Source organism: Hypomesus transpacificus, unplaced genomic scaffold (genome assembly GCF_021917145.1).
Source record: "Hypomesus transpacificus isolate Combined female unplaced genomic scaffold, fHypTra1 scaffold_42, whole genome shotgun sequence".
Taxonomy (NCBI): domain Eukaryota; kingdom Metazoa; phylum Chordata; class Actinopteri; order Osmeriformes; family Osmeridae; genus Hypomesus; species Hypomesus transpacificus.
The window spans coordinates 2,049,365-2,073,608 of NW_025813938.1; the positions used below are offsets into that span (position 1 = coordinate 2,049,365).

The 24,244-nt window shown below is 51.9% G+C and overlaps 1 protein-coding gene across 5 annotated transcripts in view; it reads right to left on the reverse strand.

The window, feature by feature from the left end:
* The window catches only part of LOC124464801 (membrane-associated phosphatidylinositol transfer protein 2), a 45,218-nt gene extending 21,390 nt beyond the window's left edge, over nt 1–23,828 (reverse strand). For 3 of the 5 annotated variants that reach the window (XM_047016658.1, XM_047016656.1, XM_047016660.1), the window contains exons 1-6: nt 23,256–23,828; nt 7,576–7,805; nt 3,644–3,858; nt 2,677–2,798; nt 1,061–1,294; nt 473–814 (exon numbers count right to left, since the gene is read on the reverse strand). In XM_047016658.1, the coding sequence (XP_046872614.1) occupies nt 473–814; nt 1,061–1,294; nt 2,677–2,798; nt 3,644–3,858; nt 7,576–7,653 (991 nt within the window). In that variant the 5' untranslated portion in view covers nt 7,654–7,805; nt 23,256–23,828. Of the gene's footprint in view, nt 1–472; nt 815–1,060; nt 1,295–2,676; nt 2,799–3,643; nt 3,859–5,088; nt 5,302–7,575; nt 7,806–23,255 lie in introns of those variants that run through there. The other 2 variants (XM_047016657.1, XM_047016659.1) reach the window with 2 other exon arrangements.
* Between the last annotated feature and the right edge of the window lie 416 nt (nt 23,829–24,244).

Here is a 24,244-nt window from a genome sequence, read left to right on the forward strand (position 1 = left end):
AGGAGAGTGAGGGAGCAGGGAGAGGGGTGAATTGAGGCTGGAGGGGGGGGAGGGGGGGGGGGGACCAGGTGGCAGGTGGGGCTGGAAAAAAGAGTGAGAGGCGTGTGGACTAAAATACTGACGTAGGCAGATTGAGAGTGGAATAGAAAGTGGACTTAGGAAGGAAGCTAGGAAGGAAGCAAGGAAGGAAGTAATGAAGGAAGCTAGGAAGGCCAGAGGCCAGAACTGACACACTCGTAACATAATCACCCGCAACATGAAACCCCTCTACGCTGAACCATGCAGACGGGCGAGGCAGAGTCAGAGCGAGGCAGAGTCAGAGCGAGGCAGAGTCAGAGCGAGGCAGAGTCAGAGCGAGGCAGAGTCAGAGCGAGGCAGAGTCAGAGCGAGAAAGAGTCAGAGCAAGGCAGAGCGAGGCAGTCAGAGCCAGGCAGAGGCAATAGCCAGGTAGAGTCTTCTTGCTCGACCTTACCTCCTCTCTTGGACGAGCGGGAGGACCTGGAGGAGGTGGACCACTGCTTGGTGAGCGCCCCCCGTGCATGAAGGCAGTCCCCTACCGAGCCCACCCCCTCCTGGGCCTCCAGGGAGCCCATGGCGTCCTTGGCCTCCTGGTTCTTGTCCGGGGAAGAGGCAGTGGCCCCCTCTCCATCGGCCTGGCCCCCCTCCTCCCCCTGGCTGAACTGGGCCATCTTCTGGGCCAGGGCCACCTGGGTCTCCAGCTCCAGCTGCCGGATGTCCTCGATGGTCAGGCCGTACCACTCGTCCTGCCAGCACCAGGCCTGCCGGTGGGCCCTCACCATCACCTTCCTCAACCCTGCAGGGAGACATAACCCTCACCATCACCTTCTTCAACACTGCCATCTCCTCCGCACCTCCACCCCACCTCCTCCGCACCTCCACCCCACCTCCTCCCCACCTCCTCCCCACCTCCTCCCCACCTCCACCCCACCTCCACCCCACCTCCTCCCCACCTCCTCCCCACCTCCACCCCACCTCCACCCCACCTCCACCCCACCTCCTCCCCACCTCCACCCCTCAACACCCCCACCCTCATACGCACCGACGTCATGGATGAAGCGCTCGATCTTGGACTGCATGCCCCAGTATCTGAACTCCACCTTGCAGAGCTTGTAGGCACACATGACGGGGCTCTTCCCCGGGTCGCTGTTGAACTCCTCGATCCAGTCGTCCAGCAGGGGGCCCCGCTGGGTCTTTGACGACTTGTACAGACGGGGATCCTCCTCTGCCTTGTACTCGTGGGGAGGGATGGGGTCCTTCACTATGTCGATGGGGTCTGGGGTGTGGGAGGGGGAGAGGGGAGGGGGAGAGAGGTGAGGGGGGGGGAACAGGGGGGGAGAGGTGAGGGGGGGGGACAGGGGGTGAGAGGTGAGGGGGGGGACAGGGAAGGACAGGGGGTGAGAGGTGAGGGGGAGGACAGGGGGTGAGAGGTGAGGGGGGGGGACAGGGGGTGAGAGGTGAGGGGGGGGGACAGGGAAGGACAGGGGGTGAGAGTTGAGGGGGGGGGACAGGGGGTGAGAGGTGAGGGGGGGGACAGGGAAGGACAGGGGGTGAGAGGTGAGGGGGGGGGACAGGGGGTGAGAGGTGAGGGGGGGGACAGGGAAGGACAGGGGGTGAGAGGTGAGGGGGGGGGGACAGGGAAGGACAGGGGGTGAGAGGTGAGGGGGAGGACAGGGGGTGAGAGGTGAGGGGGGGGACAGTTGAGGGGGGGACAGTTGAGGGGGGGACAGGGAAGGACAGGGGGTGAGAGGTAAGGGGGAGGTGGGGGGGAAAGAGCGTTTGGCTTCAGGACACTGTGACAGAGAGAGCATGCACAAATACCCACAACCCGTCTGCAAACGATTACATGATGTTATTATGGTATGTATGGTTTTAGTGATGTTATTATGGTATATATGGTATTAGTGATGTTATTATGATATGTATGGTATTAGTGATGTTGTTATGATATGTTTGGCATTACTTAATTGCGTGAGCATGCGAGGGCCTGTTGGCCACCATATGTTAGGTTGATTAACTGCTGTGTGCGTGTGTGTGTGTGTGTGTGTGTGTGTGTGTGCGTGTGTGCGCGTGTGCGCGTGTGCGCGTGTGTGCGTGTGTGCGTGTGTGTGTGTGTGTGTGTGTGTGTGTGTGCGTACGCAGGACAATGTGGCAGTGCTGTTTGCCCGGGATGACGAGGAACAGGATAAATAAGTCCTGGTGAGCGCCATCTGTGGGTCTGTGTGACAGTGAGAGGGTAAACTGGGTCACCCCATGCCCTCCAAGCATCGGCTCGCGTCGTGTCACGCCTGACCAGAACCTCTGTTGCCGCCGACAACAGGAAAACAGGCGCAGTAGCAGCGCACGGCCACAAGGGGGCGTCTCGACTCGTCGGCTCGGTCGGGAGCGTCCTCGCCGACAGCCGTAACCATGGCAGCGGAGTTTGTGTACAGTGTTAGGGCGGACTAAACTGAAGACACGGTTTTACACGTCCTCATCGTGTGGATTATGTGTGTGTGTGTGTGTGTTATCGCTCATTTCCTTCGACGTAACCTGAGGAAGCTGTCGACTCATTACCGTCTTCTCTAGACAGGAAGTGTGTGTGTGTGTGTGCGTGTGCATGCTAAAGCGTCTCAAACTTCTGGACTCCTTCAGGGTGCCACCAGCACACGTCCTTACCCAGAGTCCGCTGTCTCTTGTCAGCCACAGACAGGTTGAAGACGTCTGGCTGGTTTCCCGTGTCAGACTTGTAGTACGTCTCGATGTCGATGGAGAACTTTTCCACAAAGGGACAGGTGTATCTGGAGGAGAGGAGACAGAGGAACAGGTTCCCAGACCAAAGTCAACACAGCGCGACGAGTTAAACACATCCGAATGACTCATTCCTCTTTGATGCGGTTGTGTGTTACAAGGTGAGCTCTAAACACAGGATTCAGACACTTATCAAGTTTCTCAAAGCACCCCCCCCCCCCTCCTGCAGCACTTCAAAAGGCTCCGCGCCCATGTGCTGTGCCAGTCGGGTCTGATGCAGAGCAGGTCTCTCTGACAAACATGCCAGCAGACACATCCTGTGTTTGGGTGTCTTCGTACGCCTTCCAGCGGGCCCCTCACTTTTGGCTCAACTCCATAAGGGTGGTGATGGTGGTGGTGGAGGTGGAGGTAGCCAGATCACAAATAACAACCTGCCGTCTGTTCTTACTGCGTGGTTGTCCGTGACTACGCTAATCTCGAGCGATGTGGAATTCTCTATTTTTTTGGGTGGGGGGGTCCTTATCTTGTTTTGTCTCCACAATGGAACAGCGTGTCATTCGATGGGAGATTCGATCGGATCTTTGCCGTGAGTGACGCACCGCTTCTGCCAACGTGTAAAGAACACGCTGTACTTTACAAAGTTGTAAAGTAAGCTTGAAAGCTGTACATCAGGTGGGTTGGAACAGGGAAACATTCTAGAACATACAGGACAGAACACTGATGTAGGCCCTTGCCTAGTGCAGCTTGACTCTAAAGCATACAGGCTAGCCATCTACCAAAGGATGAGGACAGTGTGGCCAACCAGGATGTCTGCTTTGCCAGCGATGAGAGTCAGGTTGCAGGCCTAACCACTGTGGAAGGTGTGGGTGTCACTCTAGCAGGGCCGTTCACCCACCTGGTCCGGGTGTAGGGGTAGGCGTTCCAGGACTCCTCCTCCACCCTGAGGGCCGCCTTGGGCAGGATGGAGCGGAACCAGCTGGGGATGTGCATGCCGATGTGGTAGACCTTGTGCGTGTACTGGCCCGCGCCCCCGGGACCGTCTCTGTAGGGCTTGTTCTCCAGGATCTCCACCCCGCTGCCCTCGCCACAACTCTCCTCACGGCTCTTTTTCTGTTCGGGAGGAGGAGGAGGGTGGAGGAGGAGGGTGGAGGAGGGAGAGGTGGAGGAGGAGGGTGGAGGAGAAGAAGGAGGGTGGAGGAGGGAGAGGTGGAGGGTGGAGGAGAAGGAGGGTGGAAGAGGGAGAGGTGGAGGGTGGAGGGTGGAGGAGGGAGAGGTGGAGGAGGAGAAGGAGGGTGGAGGAGGGAGAGGTGGAGGAGGAGGGTGGAGGAGGGAGAGGTGGAGGAGGAGTAGGAGGGTGGAGAGGTGGTGGTTGAGGAGGAGCGTGGAGAGGATGTGGTAAAAAGAAGGGAGAGGAGAAGGGAGAGGCGGTTAAGGAGAATAGGAGTGGGTGGAGGAGGCGATGGTACAGGAAGAGGTGGAGGAAACAGAACACAAGAGACTTATCAGAAGGTTGTGGAGATAAGAAAAAGTAGGTATGTATCTGAAAGGCTGTGAAAACCATTGATGGAGGAGAACCTGCTGGTAAACTGGTTGACGGTGGGCCTTTCCACAAAAGGCCACAGCTTTTATCTGAATGACAACAAGCCCCCCCTCCGCAAGCCACACCTAAACCATATTTATATTTCAGCTATTTTCCACACTGAGAGCTGCCTCGCCCAGAACAAGGAAGCGTGCTCACTGGTAATGTGTTGCCAGGCAAACAGACTGACGGCTACCCAGGTAAAGTCCATCAAATGTGCTGAGGACAGTAAACGTGACGAGCAAAGGTCAGAGGTAACGACCATAACCTCGGCAATTGCACTGTGACGTGTTTGAAGAGAGGAATCTTTATCACTGTGTCTATGCATTTTGCTGAGATAACATCTTCTTCTTCTCTTGAAAACAGGCTGCGGTACTTATCTAAACTGTCAAGAGATAGCGTTGTTAACGGTGATCAGTTTGCAGGAAGGTGGGGCAGGTGTCTCCAGGGCAGGCTGGAGAGCGGCGGAGGAGGCCAGGTGGGGAACCAGGGAGGGGGGGGAGGGGAGCAGACCAGCCCTCTGGAGCTCGTTACCTCCGACAGGTCCTTCATTAGCCTCCCGCCCAGCTCTCAACAGCCTGCCTCAGCTCCACAGACACAGGCCAGATGCTGCAGCACAAACACACACACACACAACTTCCTACTGTACAAGGGCACACATACCTACTGTTTACACACATACAAAACGACTGTGTACTCACACAGTGTCCTACTGTATACACACACACGCAACATTTCAGCGTGTGAATGGAAAGGCTCACCAAACACACTTTGTGATCCTGCTGATCCTGCCCGGGGCCTGTGTGCTGCTGGCTGTAGCCATCCCAGCCCTCCTGTCCTGACGGGGGAGCTAGAGATCCCAGCAGTTCACCACAACACCCCAGGAAGGAGCAGGGGAGGAGGAGGGAGGAAGTGACCCGGGGCCATGATACCAGCTGAGCGAGACTCAGGCCACATGAGCCCCTGCAGGCAGCCAACCCTGAGCAACAACATGCTGTACATCAACGGCTCGGCCACGCCCCACAAGCACTGTGTGTCCTTATGTGTGGGTGTGTGTGTGTGTGTGTGTAGACAGAGTTTCTTTATTCCAGCTAGGAGGAAGTGGCCTTCCAGGCTTATCTCACAACGGGCTCACTGTAGCGACATGAAGGTAGTCATATCCTGAGCTGGTCGGCATACCATGACCTCACTACGTCCTGAGTTAGCAGAGGACGAGAGAGAGGACGAGAGAGAGAGAGACAGGAGAGAGAGAGAGAAGAGTGACAGAAGAAGGAGAGAGAGAACAAATAAAGAGAAAAGTACAGAGGGAGTGAAAACAATCCTTCACGTCACTTAACTGCCTGTAGTTACAACGTCTTGGCTAATCCTACAGACATGCTAACAAGCTCCTATTCAACCATCTGTTAGCGAGGCAGCTTGATGGCAGCCCTGGTTAGAGAGGCAGCTAGACGGCAGCCCTGGTTAGAGAGGCAGCTTGACGGCAGCCCTGGTTAGAGAGGCAGCTTGACGGCAGCCCTGGTTAGAGAGGCAGCTTGACGGCAGCCCTGGTTAGCGAGGCAGCTTGACGGCAGCCCTGGTTAGAGAGGCAGCTTGACGCTTGTGCTTGGAAGCGTTCCTCCATGCTGGGCTCCTCAAACGGACCCCGGAAGAAAGCTTCATGCCTACACTGACGATGAGTCAACAGGGCCCCTGTACACTCTGGTTGCCCTGGCAACGTGGCATAAGGAGGAGAGATGGTCTCTGCTCTGTCGCCCCTCCCTCTCTCTCTCCCTCTCTCTTTCTCTCCCTCTCTCTGTCCCTCTCTCTTTCTCTCCCTCTCTCCTCTCCCCTCTCTACAGGTTTGTCTCCCTCTCATCTCTCCCTTCTTCCCCCACCAGTGTCTCTCTCTCTCTCTCTCTGTGTGTTTTCTAGTCTCTCTCCTCAATCTCCTGTTTCTCCTTCCTCAGCTCTTCCGTCACTCCGCCTCTCTCGAAAAGAAAAAACTTGATTCCCGGCTCGACGGTGATGTCACGGTTTCCGTGGAAACGGAAACCTCGCCGTAGCGAGCAACAGGAGAGAGCGAGAGAGGCCGAGGTCAGGGGAGAGGCAACTACAGGTTACTGACGGAGAAGTTCAACGGTTGTTCCAACCGTCTGCCTCTTTTCCTGCCGTTAGCACGGTCAGCCGAGCATCCTTTTACTCCCCAACCGTTTATTCAATATTCAATTCATCCGTCTAGAGAGTTCTAGCACGGCGCTACACGTTAAGTAAACAGCCCAAGCTGTAGTTCACAAAGAACGATCCCAACAAACATCACTTTTAAAAGCTAGTTTACATTCAATGCTTCATGGTGTAAGATAGCTCTGTCTAAGTTACCTGGCATTATACTCGTGGCAATGCTAAAACCACATTAGTGTTAGGCTACTTTTTAGCCTTCTCATGAGTACATTCTGAAGCCACACTAAAGCGTTTGGTCGCATAGTTTTTGTCTATTGGAAAATATGACATTGAAATATTAGAATCACATATTTGTGACGCCGCTCCCTAAAAGGTTAACCCGTGTTCAGGACCATGCGGCTGTGCAGGATTAGATGCCTGAGTGTCCACCAGAGGATGAACCAAAGTCCAACACAGGAGTCGGCTATGAACACCCAGAACTGGCGCTCATTCAGAGTGCTCCGGTGCTGCAACATCATGGATCGCAACCATAATCTCTTCAGATTATTTCTATCGAACCATACAGTGGAAAACACGAGCAATATTGCTCAAACTAATCTGGTAAGGTAACTGCCTGACCAGCAGTGTTGTTTACGAGTAGGGAAGAATGTTCTGAGGTCAGCCGTTTAAATCCTGTTACTGAGCCGCAAGAATGATAATTTGATTTTTGCCACATCTGGAACCTCCCTCCCTCCCCTCCCTCCCCCCCTCTCCATTACCACACCCAGTCATGGGAGAGGAGAAGCAGAGGTAAAGCAGATAATCCATCTGCACACAGATGCTTTTGTTCCTGCAACGCCAGCGTTGTTCTTCCCAGTGACCAATCACAGCAGAGCACTTAGTGACCCGGTTGTGTCAGTTATGTCGGTTGGGGACAAGAAAAAAAAATACTCAGCCTCAGAAAATAATCTGTCTTCCTATAGCAGATCCTGCATCTTTGCTTCTCAGCGGAGGTCTGGGATTTCACTCACCTGGGGGCACTGTCCTGTAAGGTGTGTGTGTGTATGTGTGTGCGTGTGTGTGTGTGTGTGGAGGCGGTCAGGGGGCCTCACCTGGATCATGTAGAGCTGGGCAATACGGTACTCCTCCACACTCATGGGCATGGGGATGCGGTACTCCTTAATCAGCATGGTGAGTCTGGACGAGGGGGCAGGGGGGGGGGGGGGCAGATCAGAGGATCCAGGAAGGGGGTGGGAGGGGGATGGGAGGGGGCGGGGAGGGGGGGTCTTCTACGGAGAGCTTGTTAAATCTCTGGCGGCGACCTCATGGATGGAGTCTGTGGCTGAAGGGACAGAAATGTTTGGTTAGTCTGGAGGGAGAGTGCCAGTCACGAAGGTTACACAACAAAACTTTCACAAACAAAACCTGTCTAGTCGCATGGGCCGTTTTTGCGAATTCATAAACAAAAATAAATAAATAAGGAAGATACCGTACAGGAACACCTTGAGGCTACAACCATGGAATGAAAAGAACCCTCTCCAAAAATACCAGCTTGTTACGACACAGTCTATCCCCTTCGCGCTGAAAGTTTTCTATGCCAACCCAAGGACATTCCTCGCAGCTTCCTCCCCAGAGAACATCCAGGACGATCGGAGAGTCTCAGAGGTCATGTGACTGGCACAATGGCGTTGTCTACGGTTACCAGGGTTCTGTTGTGGAGCACATCCAACAATCCTCGCTGCTGGCAATTCTGGTAAGGCCCCCCCCCCATCTCAGGGAACTACTCATATATACTTGAGGGGGGGGTTGTGGTCACCTGACAACTTTTAAACCCTGGGAGGAGGGGAGTGTGGAAAACAGGGACAGGGGGCATGCCTTGTTACCGTGGTCACATGGGGGAGAAGGGGAGGGGGGGGGTTTCGTCCCAGCATGAGTGAGCTTACCAAGGTCCAGAGAGGGCAGCCTTACATAAGCAGCCTTAGAGCCCCCTGTATGCATACGGCTTAAACACCACGATTCAGGAGAATGCCATGTTCCTTGTTTTCACTCACAGGTCAGGTGACCAAGTCGACCTGTACGCCTCAACAGTGCCTGTGTTCAGGAGCCAGACTGAACAGCTTGGAGGAGAGAGCAGGCTGGAGGAGAGAGCAGGCTGGAGGAGAGAGCAGCCTGGAGGAGAGAGCAGCCTGGAGGAGAGAGCAGCCTGGAGGAGAGAGCAGGCTGGAGGAGAGAGCAGGCTGCTGGACGCTCATCTGGGACGCCAGAGACCAGGGCGCTCAGAGAACCGTATCCCAACTCCACTGTTAGAGGCCTAAATAATGTATACTGTGTCTAATAATAACTATGACTCAGTCTGGACAGTGTCAGTCAGACCCCAATAAAAGGCAGAGTTTCCAGGGTGGAGGAGGGGGTCAAGGACAGAGGGGGGCAGTGTTTTACTGTAGCCCCCGAGCCTGCTGTGGTCGTCCACTAGTGGTTGTCCCGGCATTGCGTAACCCCCCCACCCACCCCTCCCCTGTCCCCGTAGCAACTGTATCCCCTCTCTGGCTTGCCGCCATCTGAAATTACGTTTAATCCCACTAATATTCCCACTGCGTCACTCGAGTATGGAACAAAGGCCAGCTTTGGAGAGGGGAGAGGAGTGTGGGGGAGGTCAGCTGAATGATCCACCACACCCCTCCACTATCCTGGGGTCAGGCCTGGTGATGAACGCCCTCCACAGCCCTGGAGACAGACGCGTCAGGCTGATCCACGTTGATGTGTGATGAGGGAGACGTGAGGTACAGTAGGAAGGCAGGACCTCCACCTCATCCCCCTCTCACTCCTCCTCCTTCACCTCCTCTACCTCCACGTGTCAGTCACACCTAACAAAGGGCATAGTAACCCCCCCCCCCCCACCTCCTCCTTCCCTTCCTTTGTTTTCAGGTCCTGTACAATACGCAGCCTGCTCCGGAGGAACGTCCACAGAAGCAGAGCGGAACATCATGCCCTGCTCAAAATAACCCCACTCCTGGGAAACGCAGAGATAGAAGTAGGCTAGCTACCCAGGCCTGCAGAGGAGGCTGGGGGCTTCTCGTTATTGCTGCCCTCCTTCAAACCTACTTACAGTAAGCTGGCATGAGACAGTCACACGCAGCCTGATGTGACACGCTGTGCGCATGATGCAATGTTATTCAATAGTTTTGCCCCCCCCCCCCCTTTTGGGTCACAGGACTGCAGCCGGAATATGATACAAGTAGGGTGAGAAACAGAGAGTTCATGGCAAACAAACTCCTTCAGCCATTTAGTAGACAACAGGAGAGGATTCAACTACCAACACACACACACTCTGCACCACAACTTACAGAACACACACACACCACAGAAACGTGAGACTTTCCTCCTGAATGACATCATTCTCAGAAGGACCAGGAGACCTTGGGCTGAGCTGCGCGTGTTGTGATCATTCCGAGAGAGAGAGGGAGGGAAAGAGAAACAGAGATAGAGAGAGAAAGAAAGAGAGAAACAGAGATAGAGAAACCGAGAGAGTGAAACAGAGAGAGATACAGAGAGATAGAGAGAGAGAAAGAGAAACAGAGAGAGAGAGAGAGAGAGAGAGAGAGAGAGAGAGAGAGAGACAGAGTGTGTGAGTGCAAAATTTGGCAACACAGAAAGAGATGGAGAGAGAATGTGCGAGTGACTGAGAGAAGGGGGCTGAGGGCTCTAACCCTAAGTGAGGCCTCAGCATTGTGGAGTCTCTTGAGTGACACGTACAGTGTGGAGCTGCAGCCTGAAGAGGCCAGATCAGCCACTGTGAGAAGATCTGCGACAAAGGGGAGAGAGGGGATGGGTGAGGTGAACCAACGCTGGGGGAACACAGGGTCTTCAAATAATCTCCAAGATTTCCTGGGAACGCTAGGCGTCGTTAAGCTTGGGTGAACCAACACACAACGCACAACGCCACAGTCCAGTGGCCCTCTCACACACACACACACACACACACACCCCCAGATGACGGGCACACCGCCAACCGAGTCACGGGCCGACCCGCCTGCAGACGCTGCCGGCATCCCGGTCCTCCCCCTTCCGCACGTCCGCATTCCTCCGCGGTTGGAAGGAGCGGGCGTGCGTCGCGTGCCTGGAGAGCAGCGCTTCGTTACAGCTCAGCCCCGGAGCCAAGGAGGAGAGGCTGGAGGAGAGGCTAGAGGAGAGGCTAGAGGAGAGGCTGCGAGGGGGCGATGACTCGGCAGAAAAGAATTGTGCCGACGCAGGCAGGCGTCATCCCCGCCTCTCCCGGACGAGTCTCTCGGGTGCCCAGAGAGACGGAGAGAGAGAGAGAGAGACAGAGAGACTGAGAGAGAGAGAGACTGAGAGAGAGATGGATGTCTGTCCGCCGCTTTGTTGCTCCCTTCCCCTCTTCTGTCGGTAGCCGGCGTTCCTGTGTGTGTGTGTGTGTGTGTGTGTGTGTGTGTGTGTGTGTGTGTGTGTGTGTGTGTGTGTGTGTCGTTCTCTGGGTGTGTCAGTTCTACGTCTGATTGCACTTCCTTCAGAGCCTCCTGGAAGACAGCCTAGGACTTCCTGTCCTGTTGTTCAACAAGGAGAGGCTGGAGGTTCAACAGGGAGAGGCTGGAGGTTTGGAGGGACTATTGTTGTTGAGGAAAGAGACATTTTGGCACATCTAACCATCCGCAGGAGGATTTCACAACTCTAATAACTCTGTGCTCTGGTTTGGTGTGGGCAGACTTTTTCCAGAGTTCCCTGAACAGAACGAGGCTTCACACAACCCACCAGAAATCTCTGATGTGGAAAACAACAGTCCTATGCTCACCCTAGAAAACACACTCACGCACGTAGAGTATAAAAATAGCCCGGCCACAATAATCCAAGCACACGCAAGCAGAGCGTTTGCTCTGCGTTCTGAGAATATGAGCGTTTCCTTTCTAAAAATACAGTCTTTGCTACCCCCTGGGTGGTGACGCAACTGCAGCACTCCCAGCCCAGAGCCGGGAACACAGCAGCCCTGGAGCTGCTGCAAGGCCTGACAGGAGCGCTCATGCTGGAGGTACCACAGACATGTCACTGTCATCTCAGAGACAGATCTTCCAAAGTACGTGCACCAATAGTGGTCCATCAATCTAGCTGCACTTAAGACGTTGTCCTGGGCTGAGTGTCTGTGCGCTGTTTTCCACAGTTAGCTTTTAGCCTCACCTCTGCTGTATGTGCGTGAGTTCATATAAGTAAGAGAGACAGTGTGTGTGAGTGCAAAATTTAGCAACACAGAAAGAGATGGAGAGAGATTGAGAGAGAATGTGCGAGTGAGTGAGAAATCGAAAGAGACAGAGACGTTGACAGATAGAGAACAGCCCGCAAGATGTGTTTCCACCTGTGACCCACTCGGACACAGAACCGGTCTCCACACCCAGACGCAGAAACAACGAGCAGGGGCAGCTAGCCTGGGGCAGCTAGGCAGGGGCAGCTAGCCTGGGGCAGCTAGCCTGGGGCAGCTAGCCTGGGGCAGCTAGCCTGGGGCAGCTAGCCTGGGGCAGCTAGGCAGGGGCAGCTAGACTTCAGAACTACAGAACACATTCCTTCTGAAAGGGTTGTAGGATGGTCGTGTCCTGCTCTCTCTCTCTACAAGCCCTTTGGTGCATAGTTTTAAGGCAGCTCAACAAAGCAAAGCTGCAGAAAGCCCTGAATGACAGGATTCACAGCATCATGTAAACCAGCAGGACAGGATCTGTGAACGCACCAACGTCTCCAAATCCAACAGCTGGGTCCAGCTCTGAACACACACACACACACACACACACTCACTGGGCAAAGCTGTAACACTCTGCCATGGCTAAGCACGGATTATGTAGGCCTATTAGCTTCACTTAAGATAGGATCTCTGAGGTACTTTATCACAGCAACAGTCGGTAAGGTTGTGAGCAGAACTCGCTCAAATCGAAACTAAACGGTCTTGCCCTTGACCTCCAATCTGTCTTGGCATACTCAAGACACTTTACAACATGCCCAACGTGTACTGTATGTAAACACACACCACACCACACACACACACAAAAATAACAAACAGGCTGTAAGAAGGACCAGAAGGGAACAACTGGTGCTGGCAGTCGTCACAGCGACGTCAGGCGGTAGGCTGGATTCCTGGGAGAGACGGTGTCCAATCACTGGAGGCGTTTCCTCAAGAGGCCAGAGGAGGGAGAGGAGGGGAGAGGAGAGAAGAAGGGAGAGGAGGGAGAGAGGAGAGAGAGGAGGGAGAGAGGAGAGAAGAAGGGAGAGGAAGGAGGAGGGAAAAGAGGGGAGAGGAGGGGAGAGGAGGGAGGAGGGAGAGCAGAGGGGAGAGGAGAGAGGAGGGGAGAGACGGAGAGAGGAGGGGAGAGGACGGAGAGGAGGGGAGAGGAGGAGAGAGGACGGAGAGGAGGGGAGAGAGAAGAGAAGAGAGAGAAGGGGAGAGGAGGGAGAGAGAGAGGGGGCGTGGGGTGAGGGCAGAGGTGGGGGAAAGGGGGAGGAAGGGATTGGGGAGAGGAGAAGGAGGGGGAGAGCGGGTGAGGGGTTTCCTTCCTAGTAAGACCTCACTGAACACCAGTGGAAAACCAGCTAGGCTCCGGACTGCCCAAAATACCACATATCACTTTCCCGACGTTGTCGCCTGGACCTTGCAACTCCGGCTATGGCAACCACTACAAACACAGTCCAGCGCGGGGCGATAAGCTATGATTGGCTTATCCTTCTATCCTGTTAAAATGTCAAAGGGCTTAAAACAATACAGTCATCTGGACAAGGCTGTGTTGGAGACTGAGCCGCCAGCAGGTGAATCCTGACACTCACCAATCAAACAAACACCCACCCCTAACTGCCAAAGAGAATGGGTTGTTATGCCAGCGACTAGTTGATCTATTCCGGGTTGACAGTCCTTTGCCTCACAGGAGCAGTCTCCCGTGACCCGATGCGACATGAGCCTGTCCAGTGCCCGGCTCCCCCTGACCCGAGGACGGGCACACCACCTGGCCCTCTTCTCTACCCATCATTCTGCTACGAGGATAGCTAAAAATACCACGCACCCTTCATCTCCTTCAAGTTCAACCTCCTCCTCCTCCTCCTCCTGACTAGCGAATCTAAAAACGACCCACGTTCACAGGGAGAAAAAGCGCAACACTAAGATGTAGGAGTGAGCAAGAATGGAGCCCTGGAGTTTTGTATGAGAGAACGTCGAATCTCGACATTAATGTTCAGCTCAAGTAACGAATGTCTCTGAAGCCGTGCATTTGTGAACGAACAAAAGATCATCTGCGATGCCCACAATCCATGCTCTCCTTCCTTGTTTCTACGTTGTATTTCACAGATATGCAAAAGCACTCTGTGCAGTTCTGGGTTCATTCTGACCTAAGACGGCTTAACTGTCTCAGCAGTAAAGAATGAAGAAATTAAACAAGGTACCGCGTGCGTCAGTTCACACCCCAAATGCCGTCATACGTTTACACAGCGACAAGCACAAAAGCTCAGAATTAAACCTAGCGCACAACACGGCGCCAGGCCCCTTTAACGAGAACAGATAACACTGTCTGCAGCGGGCCGCTGTTTTCAGCTAAGACACCTTCCCTGCTTCCTGGGGTCCGGCCTGGTTCCCGGGTCCGTGCTGTCCAGCACTCTGCCCGGAGGAGATCGACGGCCCAAACTGTCACTTTCAATCAACACAAAACTTTAAGATGAGGTAAAGTGACCCCCAATGTGTACATTCCACAATGATTCATTCTCTAAGTGACGAGGTGAGATAAAAACTACATTTAGTTCCCTGTTTTAGGAGCCCTTTATGAACCGTGGACTAATAAGGAGCTACTTTCATCGAAAACAATGCCATAAGCACACAACAGACTACACACACACATGCCTCATCAGAAGGAAGTCATCTCTGATTTACTGGACAACAAGCAGACACACAGATTCTCCCAGGACAAACAACATTTTTTAAGCTTTAAACAATCATTCAGTCACTTCAAAAGGAATTTCCGACGAGACTCATGACTTGATTTGTGTGAACTGCCTCAGAAATCTCAGGTATTCAACGCTCGCATGACTGGAGCAGTCCCAGTTTGTTTTTAAACACTGCTGTTCTGATTAGTGCTCTGATTAGAAACATGATAATTGACCATGCCTAATAATCCAGAAACCGAGCAGGAGGGCGAGACACGAATCAAACAGGTTTGTCTGTTTGAAACACGCAAGGCCGGCAATTTGTTTAGGGGCGGGAAGTATTTCTCCTCTCTTCATTGAGCCCCCCTACACCCTCTCCGTCACTGCTGCAACAGGAGGTTACCATGGAGACATAGAAGGCCCTGCCATAATTGGCTGCGGGGATGAAGTCAATGTGACGAGCGAAGTGGAGACTACCAGAGCGCATCTCTCTATTCCCCCTTCTCTCTCTCTGTCTCCCTCTGTCTCCCTCTGTCTCCCTCTGTGTCCCTCTGTGTCCCTCTGTGTCCCTCTGTGTCCCTCTGTCTCCCTCTGTCTCCCTCTGTCTCCCTCTGTCTCCCTCTGTCTCTCTCTGTCTCTTCCCCCTTCTCTCCCTCTGTCTCCCTGTGTCTACCTCTCTCTCTCTCCCCCCCCCCCCCCCCCCTCTCCCGCATTTCTCCTGCCATTTCAATATTCCTATAATATCAGCTTTGTATCTATGGGATGATTCAGGAGTTCCCTTTGTTTCATGGCTCTTGGTTTGACTAACAGATGCTTTCATCTCTGCCAACAAAGTATTTTTTAAAGTCTATGGTGTTAGCCAACGGGCTCTGAGAACTCACAAAACGTTTCCTTGTCAAAGACTCCTTTATGCAAAACCACAAAAACGGGCTTCAACTGTCAAAGAAAAACTAAACACACCTGCATGTGACAACTCCCTCCATCCTGGGGTCACTGCATGTCCTTCAAAAGGAAACGAGACAGAAATGAGCTTTTGTGTCGCATTCCGCATCAGACTACAGCTGAAAGACATCTGTGGGTTTCTCAACCAAATGTGGCTCACTTTTAATGTAGCATTCATTTCCATGTAGAGCCCTCGAAGGACAGTCAGACAGAGACACCTGGCCTGTTCTTGTGAAACAGGGCATGTCAGACACTGTGGTTGGACTGGTTACAGACCCTGCTCTAATCATCAACGTGGGGGGTGCGGGGCAGAGGGGGAGAGAGAGAGAGACACACACACAGAGAGAGGGTAGAGAGACAGAGAGAGAGAGAGAGAGAGAGAGAGAGAGAGAGAGAGAGAGAGAGAGAGAGAGAGAGAGAGAGAGAGAGAGAGAGAGAGAGAGAGAGAGAGAGAGAGAATCAGAACTCCAACACAGTACCACACACCATCAGGTAAGCACAGCACAAACACCCCCCAAAAAATCTATTCAGCACTTTCTCTGCCTGTATATACGTGCTACTCCCACAGTTGTGCGGTCGAACGTCCCAGCAGTGAGTGGGAAGCTTCAAGCTCCAACTGCCAGGCTCCAGAGAAGCGCTGCTGCTCTATTTAACGCCGCTCTGGAAAAAACAGGGAGAAAATAGATGGGAGAGTGCGCAGTGAGGATGGAGGAGGGTAGAGCGACGGAAAGAGAAAGGAGGAGACGCAGCGCCAGGAAGAAGAAAAAAGCTTGCAACAGGAGAGCGAGAGAGAGATACAAGAGAGAGAGACAGAGAGAGAGACAAAAGAGGACCGGATCAAGAAGACAGAAGTGACATGCAGTGACGTATTGCCTATCATTGGAAAGGGGGGGGGGGGGGGAAGGGATGGATGAAAAGATGGAGGGAGGGATGGATGGAGAAAGGGTGCTGGGTTATTTATAGAGAGGAGGAGGAGGGAGGGGGGGAGAGAGAGGGGGCAGCGTAACTTCTTTAACCTGCTCATTGTGAAATGACTGGAGTAAATCTGCTCTGGGACGGAGGGATTTCAGCTCCAGGCTCGTCCACAGGTGCACCAGCGCTGCTGCTAAACCCAGCTCTGTCGCCGTGGCACCAGCACTCCTGCTAAACCCAGCTCTGTCGCCGTGGCACCAGCGCTCCTGCTGAACCCAGCTCTGTCACCGTGGCACCAGCGCTCCTGCTAAACCCAGCTCTGTCGCCGTGGCACCAGCGCTCCTGCTAAACCCTGCTCTGTCGCCGTGGCACCAGCGCTCCTGCTAAACCCAGCTCTGTCACCGTGGTCACAGAGCTGTCGCCGTGGTCACAGAGCTGTCGCCGTGGCACCAGCGCCACTCAGCAGCCCGGCAGCCTGTAACCACCACAGCCTGGTTACGTAACAACAAACACCCTCATCCCTTGGAGGGAACTCATCCAGGAGTCCACGTCCCTGAACCAAACACAGGAGTCCACGTCCCTGAACCAAACACAGGAGTCCACGTCCCTGAACCAAACACAGGAGTCCAACTCCAAACTGATGCGTCTCTCGTTTTTCTACACACCGTCTCACACATCCGTTCAGTTCTCACTATGGTGGACTTTATGTCAAGGAAACTAGAGGCAATTCAGGATAATAACAGAGTATATTATCTATATTTTCTTGGATACAAATATTTCCATATCCATAAATAAATAAAATATATAGATATAAAACTAATATATACACACACTGTGCAAGATATACTATATATATTAATATACTGTGTACATATATTCATGATGGATCTGTTGCCCATTATTGGGCCTGTACTTCCCAGTTTATCACCGTGCAGGCCACAAATACATTTGGTTTGCAGAAATATCCAACTCCCCAACACAGAAGATGACAGTCGTGTCTCCGTGCTGCTCCAGGTCTGAAGTACTTCTTTGTTCTCTACAAGAATCACCTCCACCCCGGCAAACCAGAGGAGCCCGACAGTATGACCACACACTGGTGCCATCCCTATGACCATAAAAGGCCCTTTCCAAGGGTTCCCATCACCCAGACCATACTGTCGCCTCTGAACTCCCAGGTCACTTCAACTCTCTGTTAGGACTCTGCATTAAACACTTGAAGCTATTTAATCATGCAAGCAACGACGCAGGAAGCCAACCCAGCCTGCCTGTCTCATCTTGGGGGTGGGGGCAGGAGAGGGAGGGGGGGGGGGGGTGCAGGGACAAGGAGCTTGCTCGGTATTCAGAAGTCTGAATGGAGCAGGCCAGAGGGGTTCTCAGCCTATGCAGAGTGACATCCACTAGCCTCTGGACGGGAGAGAGGATAATGTAAAGAGACTTCCAACAGCAGCACACACTCAGGGGGGAGGGAGGGATAAGTGGTGAGTGTCAGAGCGAGAGGAGGAGGGAGGAGTGGTGAGGGTTATTTTCAGAGATGGAAAAGTCGGGTGTCTGTAGTCGAAGGAAAAGAAAAGAACGAGGAAGACACGGGTGAAGACACGAGAAGCAGCCCTGTCGCTTTGCGTTTCCCGTGATTGTCGAGCGGCGGGGCGTGTCAACAGGCGCCAGAGACCACAAGAGGAAACACGCTACACGGGAGAAACATGCAAACACACACGTGACGGCAATATCCACACGCCACTCACATCAACCGGAAGGAAGACACACTCCTCACCAGACACACACACACTTAGGGCCTACTGAACACACACACAGCACAGACCTTTTATGAAGAGGACCTACTGCACACACAGACACACACACACACACACACACACAGACATGCAGCAGGAGGTGGCTGACAGCCCTTTTAACATGACTAGTTCTAAAGCAGACCGTAACACGTGCAGATTAGATTTGCCTGTTAACCATCAACAGAGGGTTAGCACGTTTCGTTTACCACCCAAGACAGAAATGCAGGGATCAGGCATTTTCATTGCTGGTAATTTCTGTTATTATGCCCATGACGAAAGAGAATGAAGACACAAAGCTCTTGGTTCAGCCTGTACGATGACGTAAAGGCATTTTTTTTCCCCAGCCACTAAAAGGTGCACGGCCAGCGACTAAATCAAGTGTCCTCGTTTCCACGCCGACAACCCTCAACAGCCTCACGAATGAGGACGCACTCACTTCCTGTTCCTGTTTCCTGTCTGGGCAGAGCCTCGGTGGGAGGCTCCAGCAGAGCGGAGCCGTTCAGCTGGCACCTCTGGGACGAGGGCCGGGCCTTCACGCCGCTGTGGTCCCTCTCAGCATCAACAACACCTGCTCAGGGTGACCAGTGCAGAGGAGGGGCGGGGGAATGGAGGGAGGGGGGGAGGAGGTGTAGAGCACGTGTCCATTCATATCGTCAAGACGATATTACAAACCCCAAAAGCCAAATATGGGATAGGAAAGATTCGGTTAACAGCCTCGTAATCAAATCACGTCCCAGACTGCCTCCCAGACTGCCTCAGAGTCGCGAGGAAAGCTCGCGTGACATCACAGAAGCCCGGGCCGCTGACCAGCCTCGTCATCTCATTAACCAATCAGACGGGAGCCCGGGGAGCCATGGATCTGACCTCGTGTCCATGGCAGCAAATGGACACGGCTGCAGGAGCTGTCTGGAAGGTGAGCCAGAGGTCCTACTGAGTCTCTGTCCAACAGCACCCCCCCCCCCACCTAGCTCACACGGTATCCAGGCCATCTCGTCAGCTGACCGACCCATAAACAATAATACAGAGGAGAGGCCAAGTGTGTGAGGGTGTGTGTATGTTTGTGTGTGGGGGATGGATAGGGTGTGTGTGGGTGTGTGTGTGCGTGTGAGAGAGAGAGACGGACAGAGACGGAGAGAGACGGAGAGAGACGGACAGAGACGGACAGAGACGGACAGAGAGAGACAGAGAGAGACAGAGAGAGACAGAGAGAGACGGACAGAGACGGACAGAGACGGACAGAGACGGACAGAGACGGACAGAGACAGAGAGAGACAGAGAGAGACAGAGAGAGACAGACAGAGACAGACAGAGACAGAGAGAGACAGAGAGAGACAGAGAGAGAGAGAGAGAGACAGAGAGAGACAGAGAGAGAGAGAGAGAGACGGAGAGAGACGGAGAGAGACGGAGAGAGACGGAGAGAGACGGAGAGAGACAGAGAGAGACAGAGAGAGACGGACAGAGACAGACAGAGACAGACAGAGACGGACAGAGACAGACAGAGACGGACAGAGACAGAGAGAGACAGAGAGAGACAGAGAGAGACAGAGAGAGACAGTAGAGAGTGAAATGAGAGGTCTCAGGCAGCGTCTATACAGAGATACTGAAATTCCACACGTCTACACGATAAACACACTGGAGGAATTTGAGGCACCCAAGGTCATGTTGTCTCGCACGCGTGCGCACACACACACACACACACACACACACACACAGGATACAACATTTACTGATGTGGGTCACTTTAAAAGGTCATCAGCAGCTTTTAAAATGTTGTCACACAATAAAACTACTGTTGCATTCACAAGCAGGTTTCCAAAACAGCAGCTAAATACATGTTGGCTCTGCACCCACCGATATTCACTTCCATACTCATTATCCTCTAATCTCCCAGCACATACTGTTGATATCACAGTATCTTATCTGTTCAAACCAAGCTGCTGTAAAAGGAACAATAATTGCACCAGACAGCCGCAAAGGTTTCCAAAAATCGAAACTGACAGGAAGTACGTTGTGTTTTGTTTTCTGAACTCAAAGTTGATTATGCAACTGATGCAGAGGCTCCGTCATGGGTGTTTCTGACAGTCGAGTGGGAGATCTAAATGAATTAGGCGGCATCAATCTACCGCTAGAACAGAAAGCGCTCGGGCAATGGCAGCATCGTTCAAACGTCAGCACAGATATGAAAAGGTGGGGGGGGGGGGGGGGGTCGCAGTCATTCCCTAGGCCGTGAACCATCTCGCCGTTCTACGCTTCTGAATTTGAATTGCGTTGATTCAGAAGTGAAGCATGAGTGTCCATGGCGACCGGTGGCTTTTCGAGCTCGTTAGTCAGTAACATTTGGTCTCTGACTGGCGAGTGACACATCCACACTTTCGTTTGACGGTGGGGTAGTAAACATCCACTTCCTCTCTGATCCTCAGAGAGAGAAAACGAAAAAGACCTGATGAGCTTTCAGCACTCAGCGCTTCTCTCAATCTCTTTCACTCTCTCTCACACACACACACACACACACAAACGTTCCCTAACCTAACCCCAGGTTGTTACTGGATTCATGAGACACCAGAGAGCTCTCAGGCCTCTCTCTGCTCTCCAGCGTCACCCTACCAGACGACACAGCTGCCTCTCTTTTCTCAACACAAAGAAAACACATTACAATGATTAAGTTATGCGTCATTTTGTCATAACATTCTCCCCAAAGATAGCCCTTTGCGTGGCAAGGATATACAGGTTGGCCAAACAATAAGAAAGCACAAAACATTCAAAGTACAAAAGACTTCAGAACATGCTCTGCAAGCACAGGCAGTCAAAGTTGGCCTTAAAGGGGAAATGTAAATGTTTTGGATTGACAGAACTGTCTCCACCTGGGAGGGGCTGGGTTTGGCCAGCTAAGATGAGAGGAAATGGAACAACAATAGTTTTGTCTAAATGGAGGGACTCCTTAGAACACACACACACACACACACGCTTGTGCTACAAACACACGGAATGTTCCGTTGTAGGGTCTGACCGTCAGAGGTAGTGAAAGAATGTCCAGCTTGTTCTTCCTGAGAGAGATGAGGATCTGACGTGATATGTAGACAGGGGAAATGCAGCAGCGCAGGGGGTGTGGTTCCTGTCATCTCCTCCTCACCAGATTCAGCTGGAAGAGGCTACCTCCTGTCACAGGCAGGTGGCAGAGAGAGAGACAGAGACCCACCTTCCCTACCTCCAGCAGGAAGAGAACAGAAAGTGTAGAAACCTCTCTGAAAATCTCTTCTAAACTGGGATGTTTAAACACGTCAGGGAGGGGGGGGGGGGAGACCGCGGAGGAGACAAGAGCGACTTCAAAAAGGTTAATTTTCCATAACTGCAAACTACAGACTGATATTCTCCCAGTGCCTTGTGACTCCCGAGGCCCGTTTCCCTCGGCTCCCAGCTGCTGACTGTGAGAGGGGCTCTGGGGGATCCACTAAGTCTTAGTGATGATCTTGACTGTTGTAAGGGTGCGTCTTGGCCCTTCAGCATCACCACTGTGGCCCTGGAGGAACACACAGTCCTCACAGCTAAGTGTATTTGTGGAAGGAGCAGTTTCCTCTGACACACAAGAGTGTTTCCTCATGTCCTGTGAGTCATTAAGTATTTTTTGTTGCATGCTTTGTTAGACAGAGAGAAAAAAGAAGCTGTCATTGTATGACAGTATACAGTCAGCTATTACAACGCTGGAGAACCTTAAGTCAAGAGTGATCACTACTACGCCTAATTCAAGTTGTGCATCAATGCATGTGATCTCAATTCTTCAAGTCTACTCTTCAATTTCGTGGATGAAAGCTTGAGAGTTTCCTTATCTTCTCCTGGAAACTATTTTCTGCTGAGTTTTGCAAATATGCGCGCATTGCACAATATTCAGGAGACCTTACCTCGCGTGCATAGCATTCAAGTCCCCACACGTCTGCTGAGACCTACATTAACGATGCTGTCTGATCAGAAAAGCAGTTAAGATAGTTAACGACTTTCCAAAGCAAGAAAAACACATCTAAAATCAATAGGTTTCCCATATGGTGAAGTTATAGCAATTACACTTTTTTACTAACAAGAAAAAAACAGGTTATAACAGGTCCTTATAAAGACTTTTGAGCAGATAGGGTTCAAACCACCCCACACACTCTGGGCACAGGTCGTTTGTCCTCCTCCACCGTGTTTCACCGAGAATAGTGTCACTGGTGGAACCTGTAGCGCGGCGTGAATGCATTCAGAGCCTGTTTCCAGAGCACAGCCACCATCTGGCAGCGCGAGCCCAGCCCCTGTCAGCGGCACAGCTGGCTGACTCATCCAAGCCTTGTGGACAGGCCTTGCAGAACATCTCAGTACTCATGGACACATGATCAAACCAAACTGACAGCTGTGTAAAGATAGATACATAGTGCGGGGATCTCGTGGCGTCGGGCTAACGGCCCAGCAGCCTTCACACACGTAATCAAATTACATGTAACAAACAAACGTCAAAACTGTCTTGAAACCCGTGATGCTAATCATAAAAAAAGATACATTTGAACTCAGTCTATTATAAATAGCCTATGTAGCTACAACCCCACGTAGCAAACGTGTATGGCAGGCTAGTTCTCTTTCTTCTGGTGCATTTAAAAAGCATTCACCCATCAGCAATGTAAGGTTCAACTAAGCAGGTTCCTACTGACAAACTTACACACGTAAGATCACGCAAAAAAGAAATTGTTCTCCTTATGTCTCCTTATTCTCCTTGTTCTCCTTATTACACGTAATGTGTAATGTCGGTGTATAATAGTTAGGCTACTGCATCATGTTTACATTGTGTTGTGATGGAAGTGACTTAGCACAGCATCCTAGATACATTAGAACCTCAATCGTCCAATAAAGATAGAACAATCATTTGTTGACTGCTGGATCCCGTGTTACATCATCTAAAGGAAGTATTAGCAAGTAAATTAAAGTGGGTTGACAAGGTGTAATTTATCCGCATTAAGACCAACAATATCGATCACCTCCCCGTGTCACAATTAATTCACAATATGCCCAATAGACAAACGTATAACAACGTCAGACGTTTGTAACCCAAAGTAAACCTTCCACCATTTTTCCACTGTCAAGTCAGTTTCCTAGCAACATCACGGCATGGTAATCACAAATTGATGGTTTGCGATACTCATCACACAGCAACCTGCTCTATGCAGAAAACAACTCGTTTGCGGTACAAACAACTCTGATGCAGAGTTTGTTTAGGTTACTGCAGCACTCACCCAAAATCAAGTTTATTGGCCGTTGATCTGTGGTTAGGGTCACGAGTGAGTGAGGATTCTTCACTTTCCAGAAGGCATGGAGCAAAATAGTGGCACTCAATGCCAGCTGCTGTTACAATGTACCCTCCAATCAATCGAGACCGATTGTTTTACGTCGCCTCGACGCTGTTTGATAATAAAATGACTTCATGTAAAGTGTGTGTTGGGTTAATCGGCATCCCGAGCACTGCAGATAGATGCATCACATCTCGTCTTGTTTTCAAAATAACGTTCGCCTTCAGCTTTAACTGACAAAAAAATAAAAAATCTGGCGTTAAGTTATGACACCGACGAAAAAAGCCATGTAGTGAAATGTCCTTGACTTCCCTTTAGATTCAACACGAGTTCGGAAGCGTGTAGCTTCCTGAGCAGTGGTTTCAAACGAACGATTCCTTCCTCTTACCCGCCTCCGGTATACAGATAGGATATGGGTGCGGGGTATCTGACATCCCGGTTGAGTTGACTGCCGTACGTCTTGCCTACCTACTAGTACAATGAAACCCCTCGCGATTCGATCATTTGCCTCCTACGGTCTCGCGCAGAGCGCTCACATAAAAAGCGCCTCCTGTTGACCAAATAGAACGCTGCTTCACGATTTTGAAGCAACGTTACATCGGCAATGTGATGTGATATATGTATTTGTATTACAGATCATATATATTACAGAACAGCACCAAAACGTGTGAGATCGGTTTACATGTTTAATGAAGACTAGCCGAATAGGCTGTTTCATATTAACATGCAAATCAAGCACACCACAATCCCCCCAAATGGGTACAATGACATACAATGAAATTGATCTATGAGAAATCGTTGAATGAGAAAATGAAGACAAGTGTGAAGTTTGCTGATTCAATTTTTGTCTGCTGTGAAAGTGAAAGGAGTCCATTTCTGGACTGCGATGAAACCCAACGTAGGCCTATAATATATCAAAGGCATTATTTCTATGC